The 22,094-nt window shown below is 50.4% G+C and overlaps 1 protein-coding gene across 3 annotated transcripts in view; it reads left to right on the plus strand.

Moving 5' to 3' along the window:
- Nucleotides 1–22,094, plus strand: part of TUBGCP2 (tubulin gamma complex associated protein 2) — a 24,194-nt gene continuing 2,100 nt past the window's right edge. Inside the window, exons 1-18 of one of the 3 annotated variants that reach the window (XM_042022064.1) lie at nt 1–88; nt 1,034–1,278; nt 2,013–2,141; nt 2,450–2,626; nt 5,888–6,047; nt 6,440–6,647; nt 7,243–7,442; nt 7,919–8,108; nt 8,641–8,786; nt 9,400–9,580; nt 10,502–10,682; nt 10,890–11,062; nt 12,099–12,227; nt 12,659–12,779; nt 14,624–14,767; nt 15,216–15,344; nt 16,090–16,253; nt 20,428–20,729. In XM_042022064.1, the coding sequence (XP_041877998.1) occupies nt 1,129–1,278; nt 2,013–2,141; nt 2,450–2,626; nt 5,888–6,047; nt 6,440–6,647; nt 7,243–7,442; nt 7,919–8,108; nt 8,641–8,786; nt 9,400–9,580; nt 10,502–10,682; nt 10,890–11,062; nt 12,099–12,227; nt 12,659–12,779; nt 14,624–14,767; nt 15,216–15,344; nt 16,090–16,253; nt 20,428–20,533 (2,688 nt within the window). In that variant the 5' untranslated portion in view covers nt 1–88; nt 1,034–1,128 and the 3' untranslated portion in view covers nt 20,534–20,729. Of the gene's footprint in view, nt 89–257; nt 1,279–2,012; nt 2,142–2,449; nt 2,627–5,887; nt 6,048–6,439; nt 6,648–7,242; nt 7,443–7,918; nt 8,109–8,640; nt 8,787–9,399; nt 9,581–10,501; nt 10,683–10,889; nt 11,063–12,098; nt 12,228–12,658; nt 12,780–14,623; nt 14,768–15,215; nt 15,345–16,089; nt 16,254–20,427; nt 20,730–22,094 lie in introns of those variants that run through there. The other 2 variants (XR_006015065.1, XM_042022056.1) reach the window with 2 other exon arrangements.

Raw genomic sequence — 22,094 nt, forward strand, 5'->3', positions numbered from 1 at the left:
GCGCGCGGCCGGGTTCGCGCTCCGGATGGTGCGCATGCGCAGGGCGCGCTTCCCGCCGGCGGCGGCGGCGGCACTTCCGGGCGGGCAGGTAGGGATGGGATGGGAAGGGAAGGGAAGGGAAATGGAGCGGGACGTGGTGAAGCGAGAAGGGACGGAATTAAGCGGGACAGGACGGGACAGTGCGGAGAGGGACGGGATAGCGCGGGACGGGGCGGAGCAGGGCGCGGCTGAGGAGCTGCCCGGCCCCGCGGGTCGCTCCGAGGGAGCCGTCGCCGGTGCCCGGGGGCCGTGCCCGGGGATGGGGATCCCCCCGCGCCCACGGGACGGGCTGTCCAGCTGAGCCAGCCCAGCTCCCGCAGCTTTTCCTCAGTCCCTACACCCCTGACCCCCAGGCACTTCAGCAGCCCACGGGAAATCCCAGTAGGATCAGGGTCCCAAGTGCTTGGGGAACCTGGGCCTTTAAAGATATTTAAGCTTGGACTGGACTAAGCCATGCAGAGCCTGTCCTAATATCAGTAAGTTTTGAGTGGAGAGCTGGACCAAGGCTTGCAGGGATCCATGCTCTTGGCAAAACAGAAGTGTGTCCGTGTGCTTGATACGTGGATCTGGATTGTGTCTGCTTGATACGATCTGTGCAGGGTGTCACATTAAACTCCTTTTTTGCTTCCACGATTCCTGACTCGGGGTCTTACTTCTGATTTACAGAATCACAGACTATTCTGAGTTGGAAGGGACCCACGGGGAGCATCGAGTCCAACTCCTAAGTGAATGGCCCGTTCCGGGATTGACCCCACAACCTGGTTGTTTTTAGCACCAGGCTCTGACCAGCTGAGCTCGTCCCCGGGTTTTGTGTCAGTATTAAAGTTATTTAAACACTCTGCAGGATTGGAGTGAAGTTAGCAAAGTGGGCAGTGGAATAGGAAAACCCCTAAACTTGGGAAAAACTGCTTTCCAGTGACTTCAGAAGCAGCAGCAGCAGCAGCAGGGTCAGCCTGTCAGGACACAAACCAGTGCTTCCTGCGTTCTTTCCAAGGTGGAGGAATCTCCCTGGCGGGGATGTCCTCCCTCGGAGCAGCAGGATAACCCCTCGTTGCCGTGTCCCCAGGGCTGGTGGCCCGAGCTGGGAGCATGAGCGAGTTCCGCATCCACCACGACGTGAACGAGCTGCTGAGCCTGCTGCGGGTGCACGGCGGGGAGGGCGCCGAGGTCTACATCGAGCTGCTGCAGAAGAACCGCACGCCCTACGTCACCACCACCGTCTCTGCACACAGCGCCAAGGTTTGTTCCCGGCTGTTCTGGGAATAACATCCCGTCCTGTTGGTGTCGGTGGAGTGAAAAAGAAGGGAAGACGAAGGGGTGATCGGATTTGGAATCGCGGTGCTGGGTGTGGGGTGGGCGGCCTGGGAGGGAAAAGGTGGGATCCTTGAGTGTTGGTGGGAGAAGAGGACTGTTAGGACTGGGGTGGGGGCAAGTTCAAAGCAGGAGGTTATTTTGTGGGATATTGGGAAGGACTTGTTCCCTGGGAGGGTGGGCAGGCGCTGGCACAGGGTGCCCAGAGCAGCTGGGGCTGCCCCTGGATCCCTGGCAGTGTCCAAGGCCAGGCTGGACATTGGGGCTTGGAGCAGCCTGGGACAGTGGAAGGTGTCCCTGCCCATGGCAGGGGGTGGAACCTTGAAGGTTCCTTCCCACCCAAACCATCCTGTGATTCCATCATGAAATGAAAATTGTATAAAATGCAATTCCATGAGTAGCACCTGACTTTTTTCTTCTGAATACCACCCAAATATTAGGGATTAAAGCCTGGCACTCATGACCAGACATACTGTTTTGGCCATAAAAGTGCTTTTTATTTTCATTTTTAAAAGCAATCCACTTAAGAGTCAAGCTCTAAGTGCTAGGAAGTTTCTAACTCTGTCTGAACTTCACATCTTTGTAGCCTGAGCTGCACGCTTGCTCTAATTCCATTTAATTTTAATTGTAACTCCATGTAATATTAATGTGGTGTTTTACAGGTGAAAATAGCAGAGTTTTCTCGAACTCCTGAAGATTTTTTAAAGAAGTACGATGAGCTGAAGTCTAAAAACACCAGACATTTGGATTCTTTAGTTTATCTGCTGTCCAAACTCACCGAAGACAAAGAGGTTGGTTCCTCCTTTAGAGCTGCATGTTGAAGAGTAGCAACAGTGCAATGGTTTCAAGCACAGCTGATGGTAAAGTTCAGTGAAATCTGTAGAATAATCAACAGATAACCAGTTGTAGCTTTTCCTGAATTATTAAAGCCCCACTGAGAGTTACGCTCCTCTTGATGTGATTCACTAAGACACGGAAAACTGGGACAGAGAGATCTGTGGTTAGATTCAGCACAACCAGGGCATGCTTATGTGTTTTTTGCTTTAGATTGTGCTGCCCATCATTCACAAAATCTCTTCTTCTTTTTGTCTATGTACAGACACTCCACTACCTGCAACAAAATGCTAAAGAAAGGGCAGAACTCGCAGCAAATGCAGCCACCAGCAGCAGCACGAATTTTTCCATCCCCACATCCACTTCCAAGATGTCTCTGCAGGAGCTGGAGGAGCTGCGCAAGCAGCTGGGCAGTGTCACAGCCAACTCCAGTGCACAGCAGGTACAAAGCCCTTCCCAAGCTCTGGGCACTAAATCTTCCCTTTCTGTTAGTCAGATTATATTAAATCTGGGTGCTGTTCTTAGAAAAAGTGCCCTTTTTCTATTCCAGTCAGTTAAGGTTAAATTCTTTGAGGTTATTCTAAGGTTAAATTCACAGTTAAATTCTTCCCTGTGAGGTCCTGGCACAGGGTGCCCAGAGCAGCTGTGGCTGCCCCTGGATCCCTGGAAATGTCCAAGGCCAGGTTGGACACTGGGGCTTGGAGCAGCCTGGGATAGTGAGATGAGCTCAAAATCCCTTCCAAACCAAACCATTCTGTGATTCTGAGGTTGAGTCAAGTTTAGGCCTTGACAGCTCTAACTGCTGGGGGCTAATGGAATTTCATTTCCCCTTTCAGCTTTAAGCTGTGCTGACATTTCCTTGTCTGCCTGTGGCAGTGCTTGCCCAGGAGCTCAGCAGCCTTGTGATGTGTTCCCATCCTTCCTGGGAGCTCTGCTCCTGGATAATGGGCTGCGGCCCCTCACCTCGTCCTTCGTCAAGTGAGCACAGCCATTCCCCCTACTCAGCTATTTCAGCTCCTGAAGTACATCCTGCAAAGCAATCCCAAAGACAGAAAGGAAAAGGAAAACCAGCTGGAGACACAGGCTTAGAAAACAGTTCAGCATTTCGTTAGCAGCAGTAGGTTGTGAGGTCAGAGTGCAAAAGGGCAATTTACTACTTAAACCCCAAATTCTGTTGCCTGTAATTATTTGTGTAAAAACACTGTACTGTGGTGGCTTGGCCTGGCAAACAGGACAGGGAGGGGAAAATTTTGGTGGAAAACTCATGGATCAAGATAAGGACATTTTGGCTGCAGAAGGCAAGGGGCAGCAGTGTATGGAGAGTTCTTTGGACAGAGGGGAATGAGGAGAAGATGCTCAGGGGTCCACAGCGCCTTCTGATGTCTGGTCAGCAAAATTTAATAGGGGACAAACCTCAGTTCACTTGAGGCCCTTGATGGCAAGAGGGGTGGACCTCCCATGTCCCATGCTTTGGGACGCCTCACGGGTCTCTGGGCTTGAAGGGTCCTACGTGAATGTGGTGATGGAGAACTCAAATCCTAAACAAAGGGTCCAACCCCCTCACCCTGTCAGCAGTGCTGAGACCAGCCTTGTCCCACATACACTGAAATACTGCACAGACACTGGGCCTGACTCATCCAGATCCTTCACAGATGATCTGAGTCAAGTGGGTGATTTAGATCATGATGGGAAGATGAATTTCCAGTGAAGATAACTGATCTTCTTACCAGGATTTATGTGTGAACTTGCTAAAAGAGGAAAGACCTGGAAGTGCCGCTCTCTGGGATGTGCAATTCACAGCCAGAGGGTTTGAAATGGCATCACAAGCCAAGATTTGTGCTTTCCTGCTGCTCCATTTGTACTTTCTTCAGACTTCAAGAGGTGAAACTGTGTTAAGAGGGCTTCATGGGCTGGGGCTTGGGGCTGTTGAGTCAGTAAGGGCTGGGACAGGAGAGCATTCCTGGGAAGTGTTAGCTCTGCTCAGCCTCTGACACAGATCTTCTGTCTGTGAGGATCACAAGTGGAGTTGGAGGTGTTCATGGGCCTCAGAGACCAGGCCTTCCTCTCCCTCGAGGCATGTTGGCGCTGCCACTGCTCAAGATGTCAGATGCAGGTTCATCAGCATGACAGTGGCAAAGTGCCACCCTGTTCAGTTCAGGTGCCACCTGAGGGCCGTGCTTTCAGCCCTGGGAGTTTTCTCCAGGCTGTTGCTGAAGCCTGTAATGACAGTGACCCAAATTTCGAGTTGCAGAGAGGTGATTCGTGCCCCTGAGACACGTGCTTTGTCACCCGTGCCCCACGTGCTGTGCCATCTGCCCTGGGATCGCTTGGCACTGTCAGAGAGATCATTCAGGGATTGGAGTTACTGCTTGGACCAGCTTTGGTCCAGGATTCATCGAGGTGGGGAAAGTTCCATGTTCCCTTTCAGGTCAATGTGTCCCTTGTAGCCAAAATGTTGACTTTTTTGATCTCTGCCAGTTAACAAAGTCACACTAGAGCTGGTTGAACTGCAACAGAAGTGCCCTGCCTCTTGTCGTAGAATAAAATCAGAGAGTCATCAAGTCCAGCCTTGGATTGAGTATCACCATGCCCACTAAACCATGTCCCCAGCTGCCATTTCTGCTCATGTTTTGAACACTTCCAGAGGTGGTAACACCACCATTTCCCTGGGAAGCTTCTTCCAGTGCTTAACCACTCTCTCAACGAAGAAATTTTTCCTCCCTGCCATTTGGGAAGACCTACTGGTGGGTGCCCTTCTCCTGGCTGCCCTTCTCCCAAGCAGAACATGTTCATACAGCCAGCTGAGGTTTGCAGTTTCATGTGGGGTTTGGCCATCCTTTGAATTGCTGGCAGCTTGCTTGATGCTTCCTATTTCTCCATCTGAGAGTCCCAGTTCTGGTGGGGGAGCAGAGGAAATCGAGGTCCTTTTAGCAGATCGCCCACACATGATGTAAATAAGAAAGTAAAATGAGCCTGTGCATATCCCTTTTCACACACACACATCTGTGGAGTTTCAGAAATGGCCTTCACCAGCCCTGTGTTTGTGCACAGGGGCTCCAAATGTTCATGTAGGTTGTGCATCTCACAAGCCTCCCCAGCTGATGACTGATCTTGCACTCCATTTATTTTAGTGTCAGAGCTGGGGGTGGAAAGTCTTTCAGTCTTCAAGAGCTCGCTTCCTTCGCCAACTCCCACTCAGAGCAAAAAACTCCATCATTCTCCAGCTCTCTGTGGGTGGATTTGTCTGGGTTGCATTTGGCATTGAGTTCAGAGGCGTTCAGTGCCCCTGGAATAGGATGTTTGTGCTTCTGGAAGGAGTTTGCTGCTTTCCTGTGGTGCTCTCTCCAAACCAGCAACCACTGCCTGGTGGTTGTGCATGTCCCCATTCTGCTCCCCTTCGTGTGCCCCAGCACCCAGACCAGTGTGGAGGGATGCAGAAAGGCATTATTTGATGTACCCCCACGTAAAAAGGCCAAATGTATTAAAAAAAGATGCATTTTTTGCAGCAGTGGGGCAAACAGACTAGGTGGTACAGGGAAATTAAACCCCACACCATGCTGCTGAAATACCAGCTATTCTACTTTCTGTTCTCAAGTCCATCGATGGGTTTGCAGTCGATTTCTCCTTGAAATTAAACATTTCTTGGACTTCTGAAAGTCTCCTGTTTTTTTCCTTTCTTTCCCTCTCTCGCTTTTTCCAACAGCCTCTTGAGCTTACACGAAAAATCCTCCGGGATAAGCAGAACAAGAAGAATTCTGGCCAGCCCATTCCAGTATTCCCATCCTGGGTGTATGAGAGACCTGCACTTATTGGGGATTTCTTAATTGGCACCAGTCTAAGCACTGACACAACAGTACCAATAGGTATGTGAAACACAGGGAAAATTGCATTAATTTGTAGTGTTTTGTTCTCGTTCAGAAATGCTGTTCAGGTGTTCCCACTCAGCAAAACTTGGTTCTTGGCACTTTTTTTCTTTGTGACTGTATTTGAGCTGTTTTCTGGGTATTTGAATATGTTGGTGGCGAGGAGGTTGGGGAAATTGTTGGAACTAGCTGGGCCCTTTTGGGTGGAAGGATCAGCAGCAGGAGCTGTGGCTGATGTTCTCTTGGCCGCAGGTGTTGGGTGTCTGCTCCTGTGTGCTGGATTGGGGTGTAAATGAGCAAAGGGTTCTGTTCTCCAGGACAGCGAGGTGGGAGACTGAAACGGGTGGATGATGGCACGCTGTGGCCTTTTTCTGTCTCCTCTCTGGAAACAGGCACTTTGCCATTGGCCTCGCAGGAGTCCGTGATTGTGGAGGACTTGCTGTACGTTCTCATCGGTGTGGATGGAAGGTACATCACAGCACAGGCCCTCGTGGGCAGGCAGAACCGAGCCTTTTCACTCGATCCAAACCTGGACTTGTCCATCAAGGAGCTGGTGACCAGGATTCTTCCTGTGGCAGCAAGTTACTCTGCTGTCACCAGGTACCGAGTTGGCTTTGGTCAGGGGAGGAGGCTCTGCTGTGAGAAGAGAGAACCTGCCAATGTGCAGGTGTTAACTTCTGTGCTTAATTCAAACTGTGAGGCTATAAAAGGAGTGACAATTTATTTGGGTCAGTTTTAGCTACGTTTCCTTTGCTGGGTTTTTCCTCTGTGCTGCCAGTTCACTTTTACATTCACACACCTTTGTTTTTTCCAGTCTTGGCCTTGGTAACTTCAGGTAAAACGCAGTTAGGATATATCTGCTTGTTCTGCCCTCTCTTCCCACTCTGCTGTGAATTTCTCCATGCTTCCTGCTTTTTGCTCCCCTCTGGGCATCCAGGACTGAGAGAACCTTTGTGTGCTGGCTCTCACTTTCTACATGGTGGTTTTGCTAATGATTTTAGTTCCTTTGCAGTTGGAGAGGAAACATCGTTCCACAGCTTTCCCTACTAGGAAATGTGGGATGGGAAACACGGAGAGGGACCAGTGTGCTTTCCAGGGACCTACTGGTGTGCCTGCACAGTGTCCTAAAGGCAGAAATTCCTGTAAATTAGACAAGTTGCCTTGCCTGAAAGAGTTTCCATTTTGCTTTTTACAGGTTTATAGAGGAGAAGTCTTCCTTCGAGTATGGACAGGTAAATCATGCTCTGGCTGCTGCCATGCGGACTCTAATCAAGGAATACATGATATTAATTACCCAGCTGGAGCATCTTCAGAGGCAGGGACTCCTGTCCCTGCAGAAACTGTGGTTTTACATCCAGCCCACAATGAGGACCCTGGAGATTCTGGCTTCCCTGGGTAAATTTCCAAAACACAGTTGTTACATTTTGACAGCTTGTGAGAACTGTGCAGGGTAGCCAGCCAGGCAGGGCGTGTCTCATTTTGATTTTCTGTTTTATTGAAGAAGAAAGCCCGGGGGAATTGTACTTGTGAGGGCACTGCACTTCTCCTGGAGAACAGCGTTCAGTCTCTAGGGCTGGATGTGCCTCTGGAGCTGTCAGGAGGCACCTCTGTGCCCTTTGCCCTCACAGCCCTTGCCCTTCCCATCAGTTGTATCCACCAGTGCTGCCTCTCCTCAGCTCCTTCCCAATCTCCTCTCCAGCTCTGTGTGGATGTATAACCAGAAGGAATCCTGGGAAGCTCCTAGTCCAGCCCCTTGCTTACAGCTACAGCAGGTTGCCCAGGGGGCCACATCCATTCTGGGGACCCTTTGGGGTTTTGTTTCAGGACTTTTGAGGATGTGAGTGTCTTATATCGGTATTTTTAAATTCCAGCTACTTCTGTGGATAAGGGTGAGTGCATGGGAGGATCAACCCTGAGCTTGCTCCATGACAAGACTTTCAATTACACGGGGGACAGCCAGGCCCAGGAGTTGTGCCTGTATTTAACCAAGGCAGCCAGCGTGCCTTACTTTGAAATCCTGGAAAAGTGGATCTATAGAGGCATCATTAATGATCCATACAGGTAAAGAACAGTTAAGCAATGAAAATGATTTGCAAAACTTCAGAAATACTGATCTGCTCTGTCAAGTCTGCATTGCCTGGGGGCCTGAAACAGCCCTCCCAGAAGTGTTTTGGCTTTTGTAGAGCCATTTGAAGCGTTCTGCTGTATTTGATAGTTTATGCAGCATTTCTATTTCCTACATTTTCAGCATCCTAAGGCAGGGACAAAGCTGAAGATAAAATATCTGAAATCAATGCCTTTGTGCTGGTGGGAAGGTGGACAAAGGCCAGTTTCCTCACCCCTGCACTGACAAACAGATAATGTTTAGCCTTGGTTTATGAACCCTGCAAAACTGCGTTCCTCATTGCAGATCACCAGAGACACTGCATAGTGCTTCTCCTCTTGCTTCACATACAGACTAATTTCAGTTCTTGCTTGGATGTGTCCTCATGAGACCTTCTGTCTGATAGATCACATTACCAGTTTGCAGGTCAAAAAAAGTAATGCTCATTGTACCACTCCCTGCCCCTAAACATCTGCTTTAACTGTTCAGTGAGTTCATGGTGGAGGAGCACGAGCTGCAGAAGGAGAAGATTCAGGAGGACTATAATGACAAGTACTGGGATCAGAGATACACTGTTGTTCAGCAACAGATTCCCTCCTTCCTGCAGAAAATGGCTGACAAAATCCTGAGCACAGGTGGGTGCTTCTGGTGTGAGAGGAACTTTGAGACAAGCATTGCCCTCCCTTGCGCAAAGAGAAAGGAGATGTCACCGTGCCTTGCCACTTTACGGGGTTGTCCTGCTGAATCGGGAGCAACAGGAGAGTCAGATGTGAAAAAAACCCCAAATCCCATAAATCCAATAACACATGGGAAGGAGCAGCAAGGGCAGCTGTCTGTCTCACTGCTGTTCTGTGGGTAGATTTTCTAGCTGGATGGAGCTGGGCAGCTGAGGTTTGACCATCTGAGTGTTAATTTGGGGGGTTAAATGAATCGTTCAACCTCTCATCCTTGTACAAAACCCTCCAAAAGTGACGTGTGGAGCAGATCTGCAGTGCTTCAGGCCACCCGCAGAGATCTTCTGTCACCACTGGGAAGCAAAACTATTCCTGAATCTCCTTAAATGTGATACCAGGTGCCTAATTTAAAATTCTGTATCATCTTTTGAAAGGTGCCTCAATCCTTTCCAGCTTTCAGCACAACATAGTGTAAACATTTCTCATCATGCCTTCCACTTGAAGGGAGTGGTGTGGAAGTTTCCCTGTTGGCTGTACAGCAGGTATGAATATGGATCATTCTTTTTATTTTCAGGGAAATACTTAAATGTTGTGCGGGAATGTGGGCGAGATGTCACCTGCCCTGTGGCCAAAGAGGTCATCTACACTTTAAAAGAGAGAGCCTATGTGGAACAAATAGAAAAAGCATATAACTATGCCAGCAAAGTTCTTCTGGACTTCCTGATGGAGGAGAAAGAGCTGGTGGCTCACCTAAGGTTTGATTCATTTTACTTAATGCATGATAAATAGATTGGTTCTGCTAAGGAACATACGTTTTTGAAGTTAGCTCTGTTCTCTTGGGATATTACCAAGGTGTTCTCTCTATTTCCATTTAGAAAGGTTGACCTGAAAAATAAGATTTGGGGTTTTTTCCCTGAAGAGGGTGGGGGGGGAAAAGAAAAGTCTAAAATGATAGAAATGTTGAGTGGGAAAGATGTCTGGGGGTCTCTGGTCCAACTTCCTTGGAAGGCTGTTGCTAAAACTAGATCAGGGCTTTGTCTAGCCCAGTCAGATCAGGAGTCTGCAGCCACACTGCGTTAGGGCTGTGCTGCTCCTCTTTTTGCTCCAAAGCCTGCAGTTACCACGTGTGATCTCTGGGCAGGCACTTGGGGAATCCTCAGGCTCACCTCGGGCTCCTTCCATGCTCTGTTCCCTCTGCAGGTAACTCTCCCTGGTGCCAGGTGAAGATGAAGGTTTGTGTATCCTGTTGCAGCAGAAGTCTGCTGGACTTACAAAAATCAGCACAGATGTTTGTTCAGTGAGAGGAGTCCAGGATTCTGCTCAGAACTGGCCGCTACCCCTGGGCTGGGAGTTGTTCAGGACAGCAGCAGGAGCCTGCACCCCACACACCTAAGGGGTTTTTTTTTTGCATTTTTGTAGGCAAAAAAAAGAACAGCAGCAGCCCTGATCTGACTGCACAGAAGCGTCCTGACTGAGGGGGTAGGGAGGAGGAGACATCCATAAAAGACTAGTCCAAACCGGTTATTTATGGCTGTCTGCTCTCCAGGAGGAGAAGCATTTTGTGATCAAACCCCACAGGCTCATTGAATTGATTGCCTTTGTTCCTTCAGGTTTTGATATGGATTAACCTGGGCTTTAAGGAAAGTAATCAATTGTCCCTTCGTTTCCTTGGGCAGGTCTATAAAACACTATTTCCTGATGGATCAAGGGGACTTCTTTGTTCACTTCATGGATCTGACGGAGGAGGAACTTAAGAAGCCTGTAGATGACATCGTAACGACGAGGCTGGAGGCTCTGCTGGAATTAGCCCTGAGAATGAGCACAGCCAACACTGATCCTTTCAAGGATGATTTAAAGGTGAGAATGGGTGGAAGCAGAAGATAATTGACTTTGAGCAGAAGGCCTACCATGGTTTGGGGAGATCTGTGTGCCGGAGAGAACGTGCTGCTTCCTAGGTTGCTCTGATGACTGGAGGCTGACTCTGACCATGGGCACCTTGCCTGTTGTTCCACAGTAGCTGTGGGTATCCTGTGGGTTCATTTCTTTCCTGCTCTTCCTTCACAGATCGACTTGATGCCCCATGACCTCATCACGCAGCTCCTGAGAGTATTGGCCATAGAAACAAAGCAGGAGAAGGCCATCATCAGTGCAGACCCCACAGAGCTCACCCTCAGCGGCCTGGAGGCCTTTTCCTTCGACTACATTGTGAAGTGGCCTCTGTCCCTCATCATCAACAGGTGAGGCGTCAGTCCACTGAAGGAAAAACAGGCAGGTACTCTCACAAGAGGTTTTCCATGCAAAAATCAAACATTCCTCAAACCTGGAGAGCAGAAAAAAATGCACTTGCTGAGGTTGCAGACTCAGAGGACACCGGCTGTTGCTACTCTAACAGGCTATTTTGCATTTAACTGCCTTGTGAGGGACTGAATGGTTCATTTTTCTGCAGGCATTTGCCTCTTGTTTCCCTGGAGAAACACTGCTGTGAGCCACAAGCAAATGGGACAAGCAGCACTGCATGAACAGAGGGGCAGATTTCAAATTGCTAAATGCCAGCAATTAATTACTCCCTTAATTTCCCCTCTAAAAACTCCGTTGAATCGGTGAGACTTTCCTAACGACGCGACGCTTTGGGAATTTTGTCTCTTCCTTCCCAACAGAGCGTGTTAGCTCTGCTGGTAGCTATGGAAGTGAAAATAGGATTTGGTAAGGTTTCCTGAACTGTATCGACTGGAGCTCTGCAGACACCTACGCCGAAGTGTCTGAGCACAGACCTGAATCCAGTCCCAGAGCTATAAATAAGCAGCCCCATCTGCTTGTGGCAGTGCATTGCTGGTGGGGTAATGCTGCCTGTAGCTTGGTGACAGCTTTTTCTCCCCTTTTTTGGAAAATCTTGGTAAATTCTTGGGCAAATTCTAAAATCTTGGTGAATTCTTGGGTGACCATCACAGCCTTAGTGCAGTGGGTACAAGACCACAGGCTTTGACCCCCAGCCCCTGTGTGAGTGACCCCTGCACAGAGCTCGAGGGAATTAAGGGGGCTGGTGATGCACCCACTGGCAGGAAGTACGGAGGAGGGTCTCCTTGGAGAGGAATTCTTTGGGATGGTTGCAAATGTGACTCTCCTGCCTCAGTTCAGCGCAGATCTGCGTGTGTCTGAAGGCGTGGGGAACATATTGTGTAAAGTCTCTTTACCTCTGAGCAGCCTCAGCCTTCACAGCTTAGTCTGTCAATCAGAACAGGCCTTCATCTGGACGGGCTTCTCCTTTCTTTCCAGGAAAGCACTGACAAGGTACCAGATGCTTTTCAGACACATGTTCTACTGCAAGCACGTGGAAAGGCAGCTGTGCAACGTTTGGATCAGCAGTAAGACAGCCAAGCAGTTCTCCCTGCATTCAGCTAAGTGGTACAGCCTTTTTTTTTTTTTCTCTTTCAGTTTTGGGTCTCCTCCTTGCTAATCAGATACCTCATGACATGGTTCAGACAATACTGAGGTGGAAAAGATCCTTAAAAATGTCTTACAGGCTCAAGGAGGTCAATTTGTAACATTTTAGGTTTGCTTGTAAAGTTGCTTTAGTGTTTAATATAAAAATTTTCGTTTTATATAAGCAAATATTTAAAGTCTATGACAGGTTCAAAACTCTGACTCTACGAATGGAGGGAAAGCAATGGAAAATAATCAGAGATGGTTTGCAGTGACTTTCCAATCCCTCTCACACTGCAGCAAGGAATTTGCTAGGACAGAAATATTTAGCTCTGCTTGGCTGTGCAAGCCTGGTGATAGTTCTCCGTGGCATTTGCTAGCTCTGAGCTGTGTGGGTGTGATTTCTCCCCTAGGTTTGCTGGTGCTTTCACACTGCGGCAGCGGATGCTGAATTTTGTGCAGAATATCCAGTATTATATGATGTTTGAAGTGATGGAGCCAACATGGCACATTCTGGAGAAGAACCTGAAGCTGGTGAGTGAAGTTGGAATGAAAGTCTTAACAAATGTAATATAGCGGAAAAAAACACCCATTTCCAGTGGCTGCAGGTGTCTGTTGATTTTGTGGGAGGCATTTAAATATCTGGGAGCTGCTGTTCCTGCCACGTTGCAGAGTGCTGCTGTTCTGCATCACCTTTCTGCCTGATTAGCCCTTTCCTGTGCTGCATCCCCCTGTCTCTGCCCAGCTCACACCCTGTTATGTAAAGGCAGGTTCTGCTCGACGTTCCTGTACACAGGAGAAAGAGAGCTGTGGAAAAGGAAGGTGGATGCAGAGTGCAAAGGCCATAAACCAGTCCAGGCATCTCCAGCTGAATCCTTGGCTGACTTACAGTGCTCTTAGAAGTGGAGTCTGTGCTCTTCCTTCCATGCAACTGCCAAGGACTGACATGCTGGGAATGTTTGGTGTAAAGCATGGCCTTCCTTCATATTACTATTATTATTATTATTATTATTATTATTATTACTATTATTCCCTCTGGTAGTCACCCTGCGATCAGACAGTTCTGGGTTGCACATCTTTTTCCTCTTACACCCTGAAAGACATTCATCTGAGGTACCAAACAGCCCAACACCCCTGCAATCAGCTCTTGGCAGCTTCAGTGTCAGCTGATCCTACCTTAGTTCTTACTGTGCCCTGAGGAGTTGTTTTGGGGTCAGCTAACCAACATTTTTTGATGCCCTGTCATCCTCTTTCCTGGAGAATTCACAGGAGGGAGCAGGTCTAGCATTGTGAGCATCTCTGCATGTTCTTGGCAAGAACTTCTGAATGAGAAGAGTTCATATGTCAAGCTCCTGGGTAATCTGGGAGTTGTACTTACTTCTTAATTCTGTTGCAAGTTTAGGTTTGCAAAATATAACGCTCAGTTTACTTTACTTGCATGGAGGCAGTTGTTGAAGTTATCCTGTCCCTGTTTTTCCCTTTCATTTGTATTTTAGGAGGGAAAAGGATGATCCTCACTGGTTTCATGTAATGCCTTATGGTGCATTTGATTTGTCATACTTCTCTCTTGTGCATTTTCACTTGAAGATAAGGCACTCTCTTCCTAAAATTATAACTGTGATCTTCATCTTCACAACATCATTGTCTTCATCAACACAACTTCATCATCATCCTCATGGCATTAGAAAGCTGCATTTATCCCTGTTCTGCAGTAGCTTGAAGGGATATGGGAGGGGTTTCCTGCACGGGTCCTGCTGGAGCAGTGTGGATGCCGTGGCAGTTTTAGTCCTGTGGTTCTTTCCTAGGCTTGACTTGAGTTCCGAGCTTCAGCACGTCCCGTAAGTGTACAGAGCGAGAGGGAGTTTGAATCTGTCGTTTAAAACTCAAGACTGGAGCAGCCTCTTGAAGTAGCAGAGATGAACAAAAAATCCTTACAGAATCCTTGCAACACTGCATGTCCCAGTTCCTTATTGGCTCCTAAAGCATATTTCTGAACAACTGTATGTTTTGATGATAAGTTTATTGACATTTAAGATTCTTTGATTTGTTTTTTCTCTTTTCTTCTTGTTTTCGCTGACTTTACTGAGCTTGTGAAGGTGGGAGCGGCCATGGCAAGCGGATTTGAAAACAAAGGAAATGCAAATTCCAGGGGAGGGTGACTAAAGCAAGCAGGATTTGTGAGGATGTGATGTCAGGTTTGAAGCCTGTGGGGGGCAGTTGAAGGCAGTAATGCAGATGCAGTCTCCATCTCAGGATGTTTCTGGGAGGTACATGAGGAGTTTGTTGCTCTGAGGGGTCCCTGTCAGAGGCAGGGGGCTGGGACGGAGCTTTGGGGTGGAGCAGCACAGCTGCCCTGGTTTGGTTTGTCATTGTCACAGGCATCCAACATCGACGATGTCCTGAGCCACCACACGAGCTTCCTGGACAACTGCCTCAAGGACTGCATGCTCACCAACCCGGAGCTGCTCAAGATCTTCTCCAAGCTGATGTCTGTGTGTGTCATGTTCACCAACTGCATGCAGGTGTGTGCAGCCTCCCCGTGCCACTGCCAGCCCCTTTGCCAGCCCCACATGGACGAGCCTCTGTCCCCTCTGTCAGCAGCTTTAGGGCTTGACTGTGCACATCCTCTCCCAAATGGTTTCTGTGGCTTCTTACTCTGCAAAATCCTCCTTTTTCCCTGTTGAGATCAGGTTCATGTGGACCAAATTCCCTCTCTTGAAGTTGTAGTGCTCTGTAGAGACACTCTCTTGAGGGTGAGGTGATGGGCACGTTCCAGGCAGCATCAGGGAGCCCACAGCTTTTATAAAAGCCACTTTGCAGTGGGTTTAGGGAGATATGTGTATCAACACAGTGAATTCAGTCTCAGAGTTAGCTGTCCTGGGAGTTGGGGTGGGCAGAACGGGGCCTCGTGCTTTGCCACGATGGCAAGAACGGGCTGTGACCGTGTCCCCAACGCTGTGCCCCTGCCAGAGGTTCACACAGAGCATGAAGCTGGACAGTGAGATGGAGAGGCTCACCCTGGAGCATGGCACCATGCTGGGCCCGCCCACGGACGAGGAGCGTGCTGAGGAGGCTGCCAAGAAGAAGCTGACCAACAAGGTGGGACACGGGGACAGCTGGGCCTGGCTGGCACTCTGGCCAGGGTGGCCACTTGTAGATAGCCCTTCCTGGTTTCTGGAGCCCCTCTGGCCCCAAAAGCACGGACTTTGTGGAATTGTGGGTGGTGTGGAGCGCTGCTGGAGTTCTCAAAGTCTGCTTTGAAGACCCTGTCTCCCACAGCAGCACCTGCACTGGGTTTTGAGTTTCCACTTGTGTGTTCAGCTGTGCAGAGCCACATCCAGGCTTTCTGCAACACCAACACTTTCCCATTCCCAGACCTCTGGCTCTTTGTAGCCCATGGCTTTCATACCTGGGGGATCTGTCTTGTCCGTGTTTCTCTGTCTAGATGCACGTGGGATTTGCTCTGTGGTTAGCAGATCCTCCTGTCCCTCCGGAAGCCCCTCTGGCACACAGCTGCATCACCACTGCAGTCACAGTGCTCCAGAGGTCACAGCCTGTCTTAGGCAACACACGTCTTCTGCCTTTTCCTCCTGCTTGAAAATGAGCAGTGGCAGCACGTATTTGTGGATAACTCAGCTGGGATCTCCTCTGGGCGTCTCCCAGGCTGGGCACAGCAGGGCTTTTAACTACCAAGGACTTTGAAAGATGGATTTCAGAGGCTGGGCAACTGGGAAGTTTTGTGGCAGTATTTCTGGGCAGCTTAGGGAATGGGGGGAATACTTGCAGCCCCTTGGCAAGTGCAGATCAGCAAACACATGGGGCCACTCTGCCTTTGTCTTGGCAGCTTTTAGCAGAGCATGCTGACAGCCTGCACCTCACATCTGGCTTTGAAGCCACCATCAACAAGTTTGACAGCAATTTCTCCACACATCTGCTGGACCTGCTGGACAAACTGAGCGTGTACAGCACCAATGACTGCGAGCACAGCATGCTCAACATCATCTACAGGTGAGCCAGGCCTTTTCTGGCTGTTACTGCCCCTCCCGTGGGTCCCAGACTCAGCTCAGGAACTGCTGATGATCACTGAGAAATGTGTGTTTTTAGGAGCTCTCAGCAGCCTGGGATAGTGGAAGGTGTCCCTGCCCATGGCACAGGGTTGGACTGAGATGGGCCTTGAGGTCCCCTCCAGCCCAGACCATTCTGTCATTAGACACTGCTTTGCATTTCAACCCATGGCTTTAGAAAAACCCCAAAACACTTTCCTTTGAATTATGTGACATTTGCCCATTAATATTGTCAATGTAGCATGAGTTTTCCTGGGGATTGTCTCACTGTGGAGACAGTGAATAAACCCATTTCCAAATACAGCGTAGGTATTCCAAGATGAGAAAATCACGCAAAGGTTTGATCACGAAGTGTCTATTTTAAGTTCCCATATTGGATTTATTTAAATAAGCAGCTTCTTGGAAATCAAAATTCCTTCAGAAACATGTAAAAGTCAGGTGCACAGGATAGGGGAGAGAGGGAGAGAGAGAGAGAGGAGATGGAAGTTTTGCTGCTGGGTTTATATCCTCTGTGTTGCTTTTTCAGTAAAAATAACCCCTGGAAGTTCTGTTCCCTGTCCATCTGCACTGGATATCTTTTATGGCTGGCTGATAACCCTCCCAGCTCTGTTGAGACGTGCTACACCTGAAAGCAGAGAGAGGGGAAATGTTTCACAAATGTTTCTTAAGGAGTTTGTTGTCCCCTCCTGGTGCCTTTTCTGACAGCATCTGACAGGGCTGTCAGGACTCCTGGTGCTTTGCAAACTCTGTTAGGTGAGGTATTCCCATTGGAGACTGCACTTCCAGCTGTCCTTTTCTTCTGGGAACTTCCTGTGCAGCTACTGCCATATGTTTGCACAGCCCCTGAGTCCCTGAAATGGGAATGTAGGTGAGGAACCCTTCTCCACAGCCCTAAGAACTCCGGTTTGCTCCATCTCTGAAGTGACCAGAGTCAGAGGTCTCCTCCTCATCTTGAAAATTCTCCAAAAACCTGGTTTTATGGCTGTGAGTGCAGGCCCCAGCTGTACAACTGATTGCTGTTCCTTTCAGGACTAACCAGGCCAGCCAAGTCTATACAGAACCTTTTAGGAAAGGCTGGTGTGACTTCTCAACATTTTATGCCACCCTTCATCTGCCTGGGCATCCCAGGCAGGATCCATCTGTAGGAAAAGGCTGGCAGGATTAAGCTCTCGCTCTTCCCTGGCTGCCACCACTCCTGGGTGTCACAGGAGCATCCAGACTCAGGATAGGTTCAGGGAGTGGGGCCACAAGCAGTTGAGTCCCTCAGGCAGGAGTATTTACTGCTCCTCAGTGCTCCAGCTCTGCCTTCTTTACCCAGCACTTACATTTTTACCACCTCCAGTACCAGTTCTGACAGAGGGGCTTGTTCATGGTGCTCCAGCCAGGAGACCTTGATGGCAGCTCACTCCATGATGCCAGGGCACACAGGGCATGGCCAACACAGTGCTGAAGACCAAACTCCCTGCTCTTGTCATGGTGTGAAGGTCTCACACGTGCCAGGACAGCGGGACAAGCTGGTGCTGCAGCCGCAGCCTGGCCGTGCGTCCTGCCCACAGTGCCACGGCCAGGAGCTGTCCATCAGTGTCACAGCCCACACTGGGGCGTCAGCTGGGGCCAGCAGGTCACTCCTGAGCTGTGAGACCTCTGCAGCTGGCTCTTCCAAATATAGAGAGGTTGGGTTTTGCAACCAGCACTTCCTGCCTCAGGGGAAAGGAGAAGTGTGATGATGCAGTGCTTCTGTCCATGGCTCATGCTGAGGACAGTGACCTCAGCTGCAGCCACAGGCTCAGAGGAGGGCCCGGGTCCTTTGCCCTCCCTTATTTCCATGCCCCAGTCCTTATGCCACCTGGACTGTCATCACTATCAGGTCCCCCCCCTAGTTTGGACTCTGGTACCACTTGAGTCCTTCACCAAGACATTGCTGGACCTTTCCTGTCAACCCAGATGTTTCCATTTCCTTAGCAGAAACCCTGGATGTTAACAGCCCCTGGGACCTGCCTGTCCAATCCCACAGGCTGCTCAGGGGTGATTTAAAGGGTGGGAGCCCCACGGTGAATGCCCAGAGGTGACATTTAGCTCCCATTCAGTTGGCTCAAGGCCTGGGCTCTATGGCAACAGGAACCCGAGAAGCAGAGTGGAGGCAGTTGCCATCTGAAATAACATATTTGACAGAGAGAGTTTATAAGGAAGAGTTTATAAGACATATCACTCTTTTCTTCCAATTTATAACCTTTTTATAACAACAGGAATCATCAACACGTCAGATAAATAGCAAAATGGCCCTTTTTTTCACATTGTGCTCCTTGCTCATCATTTATTTGATCCTGGTTTATTCATTTTGTAGTACTAACTGAGGCACAACCATTTTATTTGTGGCACCAAACAATAGGAGATGGAGATCCAGAGGGTTTCCTTCAGAGCTCACAGGTGACAGATCTCTGTTGTGCCCAAGTCCTGCTCAGGTGTGTCATAGAATAGAATCAGAGAATATCCTGAGCTGGAAGGGTCCCACGGGGATCACCCAGTCCCACCCCCGTCCCTGCCCAGACACCCCAACAACCCCAACCTGGGCATCCCTGGCAGCGCTGTCCAAACGCTCCTGGAGCTCTGGCAGCCTCGGGGCCGTGCCCATTCCCTGGGGAGCCTGGGCAGTGCCCAGCACCCTCTGGGGGAAGCACCTTGCCCTCATCTCCAGCCTGAGCCTGCCCTGGCCCAGCTCCAGCCACTCTTGGGAGTGCTGACAGAGGGTTGGCAACTGCAGGAACTCTTCAGTCGCTCCTTCACATCCCAGGAGTGAAAAGCAGAAGTACAGCAGGGCGAGGTTTTGTCAGAAGGGTTAGTTAAGTCCACATCGTTAGTAATCTTATACATCAGTGTGGTTATCAGGCATCCTTCCTTTACCAGCCTGGAGGAAACTGAGCTCAGAGTAGGTCACCAGGACATGTGAAGTGATGCAACCCCCACTGAATCCAGCCACAAAGCAAGAAACTGCCATATAAGCACATGCTGAGGAAGCACCACACAAATTGTGAAAAAATGGTTATCACAGATCACTTAAACCTAAAAGCGGCTGAAAGGGAAGCCAAGCAAAATCTGCAACTCACTGAGCTGGGAAAGAAGCAGCTTTAGAAATGGAACAGGTCCTCAAAGCAACGAGTCCTGGCCTTGTGTTTGAATCAAAAGTTGGTCAACACTCTCAGCTCAGTGTCAGGTTTCCCTGGTACAACTCCTAGAGGACGAAAGCAATGTAAAGCTTTTCAACCAGGAGAGAGCAACAGATAAATTCCATCTGTCGAGGCTCTGTTTTCTGCAGGCACCAAAAAATGTCAAGGAACAATTTGTTGCCATTTGTGTGAGGTTGTTAAGCAACATGAAACTCAAATATTGTGCCCATTCAGTTGGTACTGGAGCAGCCTAATTTCAGAAAGGGAGAGAGTAACTTCGGCGTGATTCACGGGCTCGCGTTGGCTGCTCAGTGAGCCAGGGCACACGAGTGCACGAGCCAGGGCTGCTTTGGGATCTGCCACGGGAAGGTCACAGCCGGCCTGGGGCTGGGTGGCACCATTTTGGATTATCAGGGAGGTGGGATTGTGGTATCCCTGGTGCTGCCTGCTTCAGAGAGGCTTTTCCAGGTATCACTTGTGCTTGTGGCTGGGCATCTTCCCACCAGTTGCTCGTGTTGGTGAATTGTGGATCCGTGGGAAGCATCCCGGTGTTAGCCAGCAGGTGGTGGGGATGGATATGCCAGTGTTGTGTGGTTCTGTGAGGATTTCATGTGGGAGTCAGTACCAGAGTTCAGTGCTGGTGAACTCTGGGCTGAAGGAGTGCTGGGGACTGAGGACACTGAGGAGCCCTTGTGCGCACAGGACGCCTCTGTGTGGGCTGGAGAAGAGCTGTGACCATTTGGTCCTTCCCAATGTATCTGGGACATGTTCCTGGCAGATTTCCCTGTGAAAGGTGGCATTGTGAAGGGCCTGTCAAGGCACGAGTAGGAAAAGGTGCCACCAACACCCGTGGCACAACACAGACGTCCCAGGCCGGGCCAGAGCTTGCTGGGGGTGTCCTGGGAGAGGCTCCTGCTCACGCCTGCCCCGCCTCGGGTGTGTTTTGTCCCTCAGGCTGGACTTCAACGGGTTCTACACGGAGCGCCTGGAGCACATGTCGGCCGAGCGCAGCCAGAAGGCCCCGCCGCCGCTGCCCCGCCTGGCCGTGCCCGCCCAGTGACCGCCAGCCCTGCCCAGCCAGCCCACGGCCCGCAGACAAACCCTGAGGGCTGGCCAGAGACACAGGGGAACGTTCGCTCTCCCGAGGTGTTTGTAATGTTTTGGGGTTTTGTTGGCGCTTGTTTGTTTGTTTTTACTGTTGTACGATGACGTGTTTGTGTGTTGTAAAATAAATTAAATAACAACAACAACAAAAATCAGGGTTATTTTGTCTGTTAACAGAACTCGGGGTGCAAATTATTGTGCAAATTATTGCCCCATCCCTGGAAGTGCCCAAGGCCAGGTTGGATGGGGCTTGGAGCAACCTAGGATAGAGGAAGGTGTCCCTTGATCTTTAAGTTCCTTTCCAACCCCAAGCCCACAGCAGAGGAGTTCCTGGGAATCTTACAGAGTTCTAAACATTGCCTGAGGCAGTTTGAGAGCAGGTGGGTAGAGGGAGGAGGAGAAATGTCTCCCGGGAACAAGGGGAAACCAAGACACATGCCAGGGACACAGAGGCCTTGGGTTGGGGGCAGGAGTCGGGATGTGTGAGTGAGGGCTGTGGGCACAGGGCTGAGTGCTCCTGTCCTTCCTCCCTCCACACGGAGCTCATGGGAGGGCAGAGCCAGGGTCTCTGTGCTCCAGGGCTTAACGCTGGTCCTCCAGCTTGGCAGAGGGACGGAGACCCCAGGAGAGGCTGGGGACTGCCAGCAAGCATCCAGTCCCGCTAGAAGTCATGGAGAGCTCATTTTTTAAATCAACAGCAAACTTCTAAGCACCCGTGGATGACTAATCCCAAGTCCCATTCACACCCGCATGTCCGTGTCCATTTCCTGGTTGGCCCTGGCCTGGAACACCCAGAAATATAAACGTACCCTCCTTATCTGCCCTGATAGCCCAGCCCCAGTGCCTCCTGTGGCAGTCCAGCCACCCCAGTGTCCCGAGTGCCCCTGCAGAGCCCCTGGACATGTCCCACGAGGCCATGGACCCACCTTCCTGCCCCTTGGACTCCCCCCTAGGCCATACCCACAGTCCCCAGTGCCACTCGGCCCGGCCCCCCACCCCAATGTCCTGTGGACAGCCTCCAATGCCCCACTGATCCAGTCCCCCAACGCCCCACGGACCCTCCCCAAAGCCTCAGACACCCACGATACCCCACAGACCCCTCCCAGATGCCCATGGACAGTCCCCAGAGCCCCACAGATCGTCCCCTGATGCCACATGGATCCTCTCCAATATCCCATGGATCCCCGTGCTGTCCCACAGACCCTTCCCCCGGGCTCCCCGGACCCCTGTGATGTCCCACGCCGCCCCCACAGATGCCCCGTGGCCCCTCCCCAGTACCCCAGTACCCATCCAGGTGCCCCGTGGGCAGTTCCCAATGCCCCCTGCCCCTCCCCACGGACCCTCCCCTGATGCCACGTGGCCCCTCCCTAATGCCCCACGGACCGTCCAGGTGCCCCGCACCACCCCTCCCCAAATGCCCCGCGGACAGTGCCCCGCGGACACGCTCCAATGCCCCGTGGATCCTCTCCACGCTCCACAGACCTTCCCGGTGCCCCTGTACCCTCCTCAGTTCCCCA

Source organism: Corvus kubaryi, unplaced genomic scaffold, assembly GCF_017639235.1.
Source record: "Corvus kubaryi isolate FWS band 111438036 unplaced genomic scaffold, C.kubaryi_AGA036_p1.0 126, whole genome shotgun sequence".
In the NCBI taxonomy this organism is placed as follows: Eukaryota; Metazoa; Chordata; class Aves; order Passeriformes; family Corvidae; genus Corvus; species Corvus kubaryi.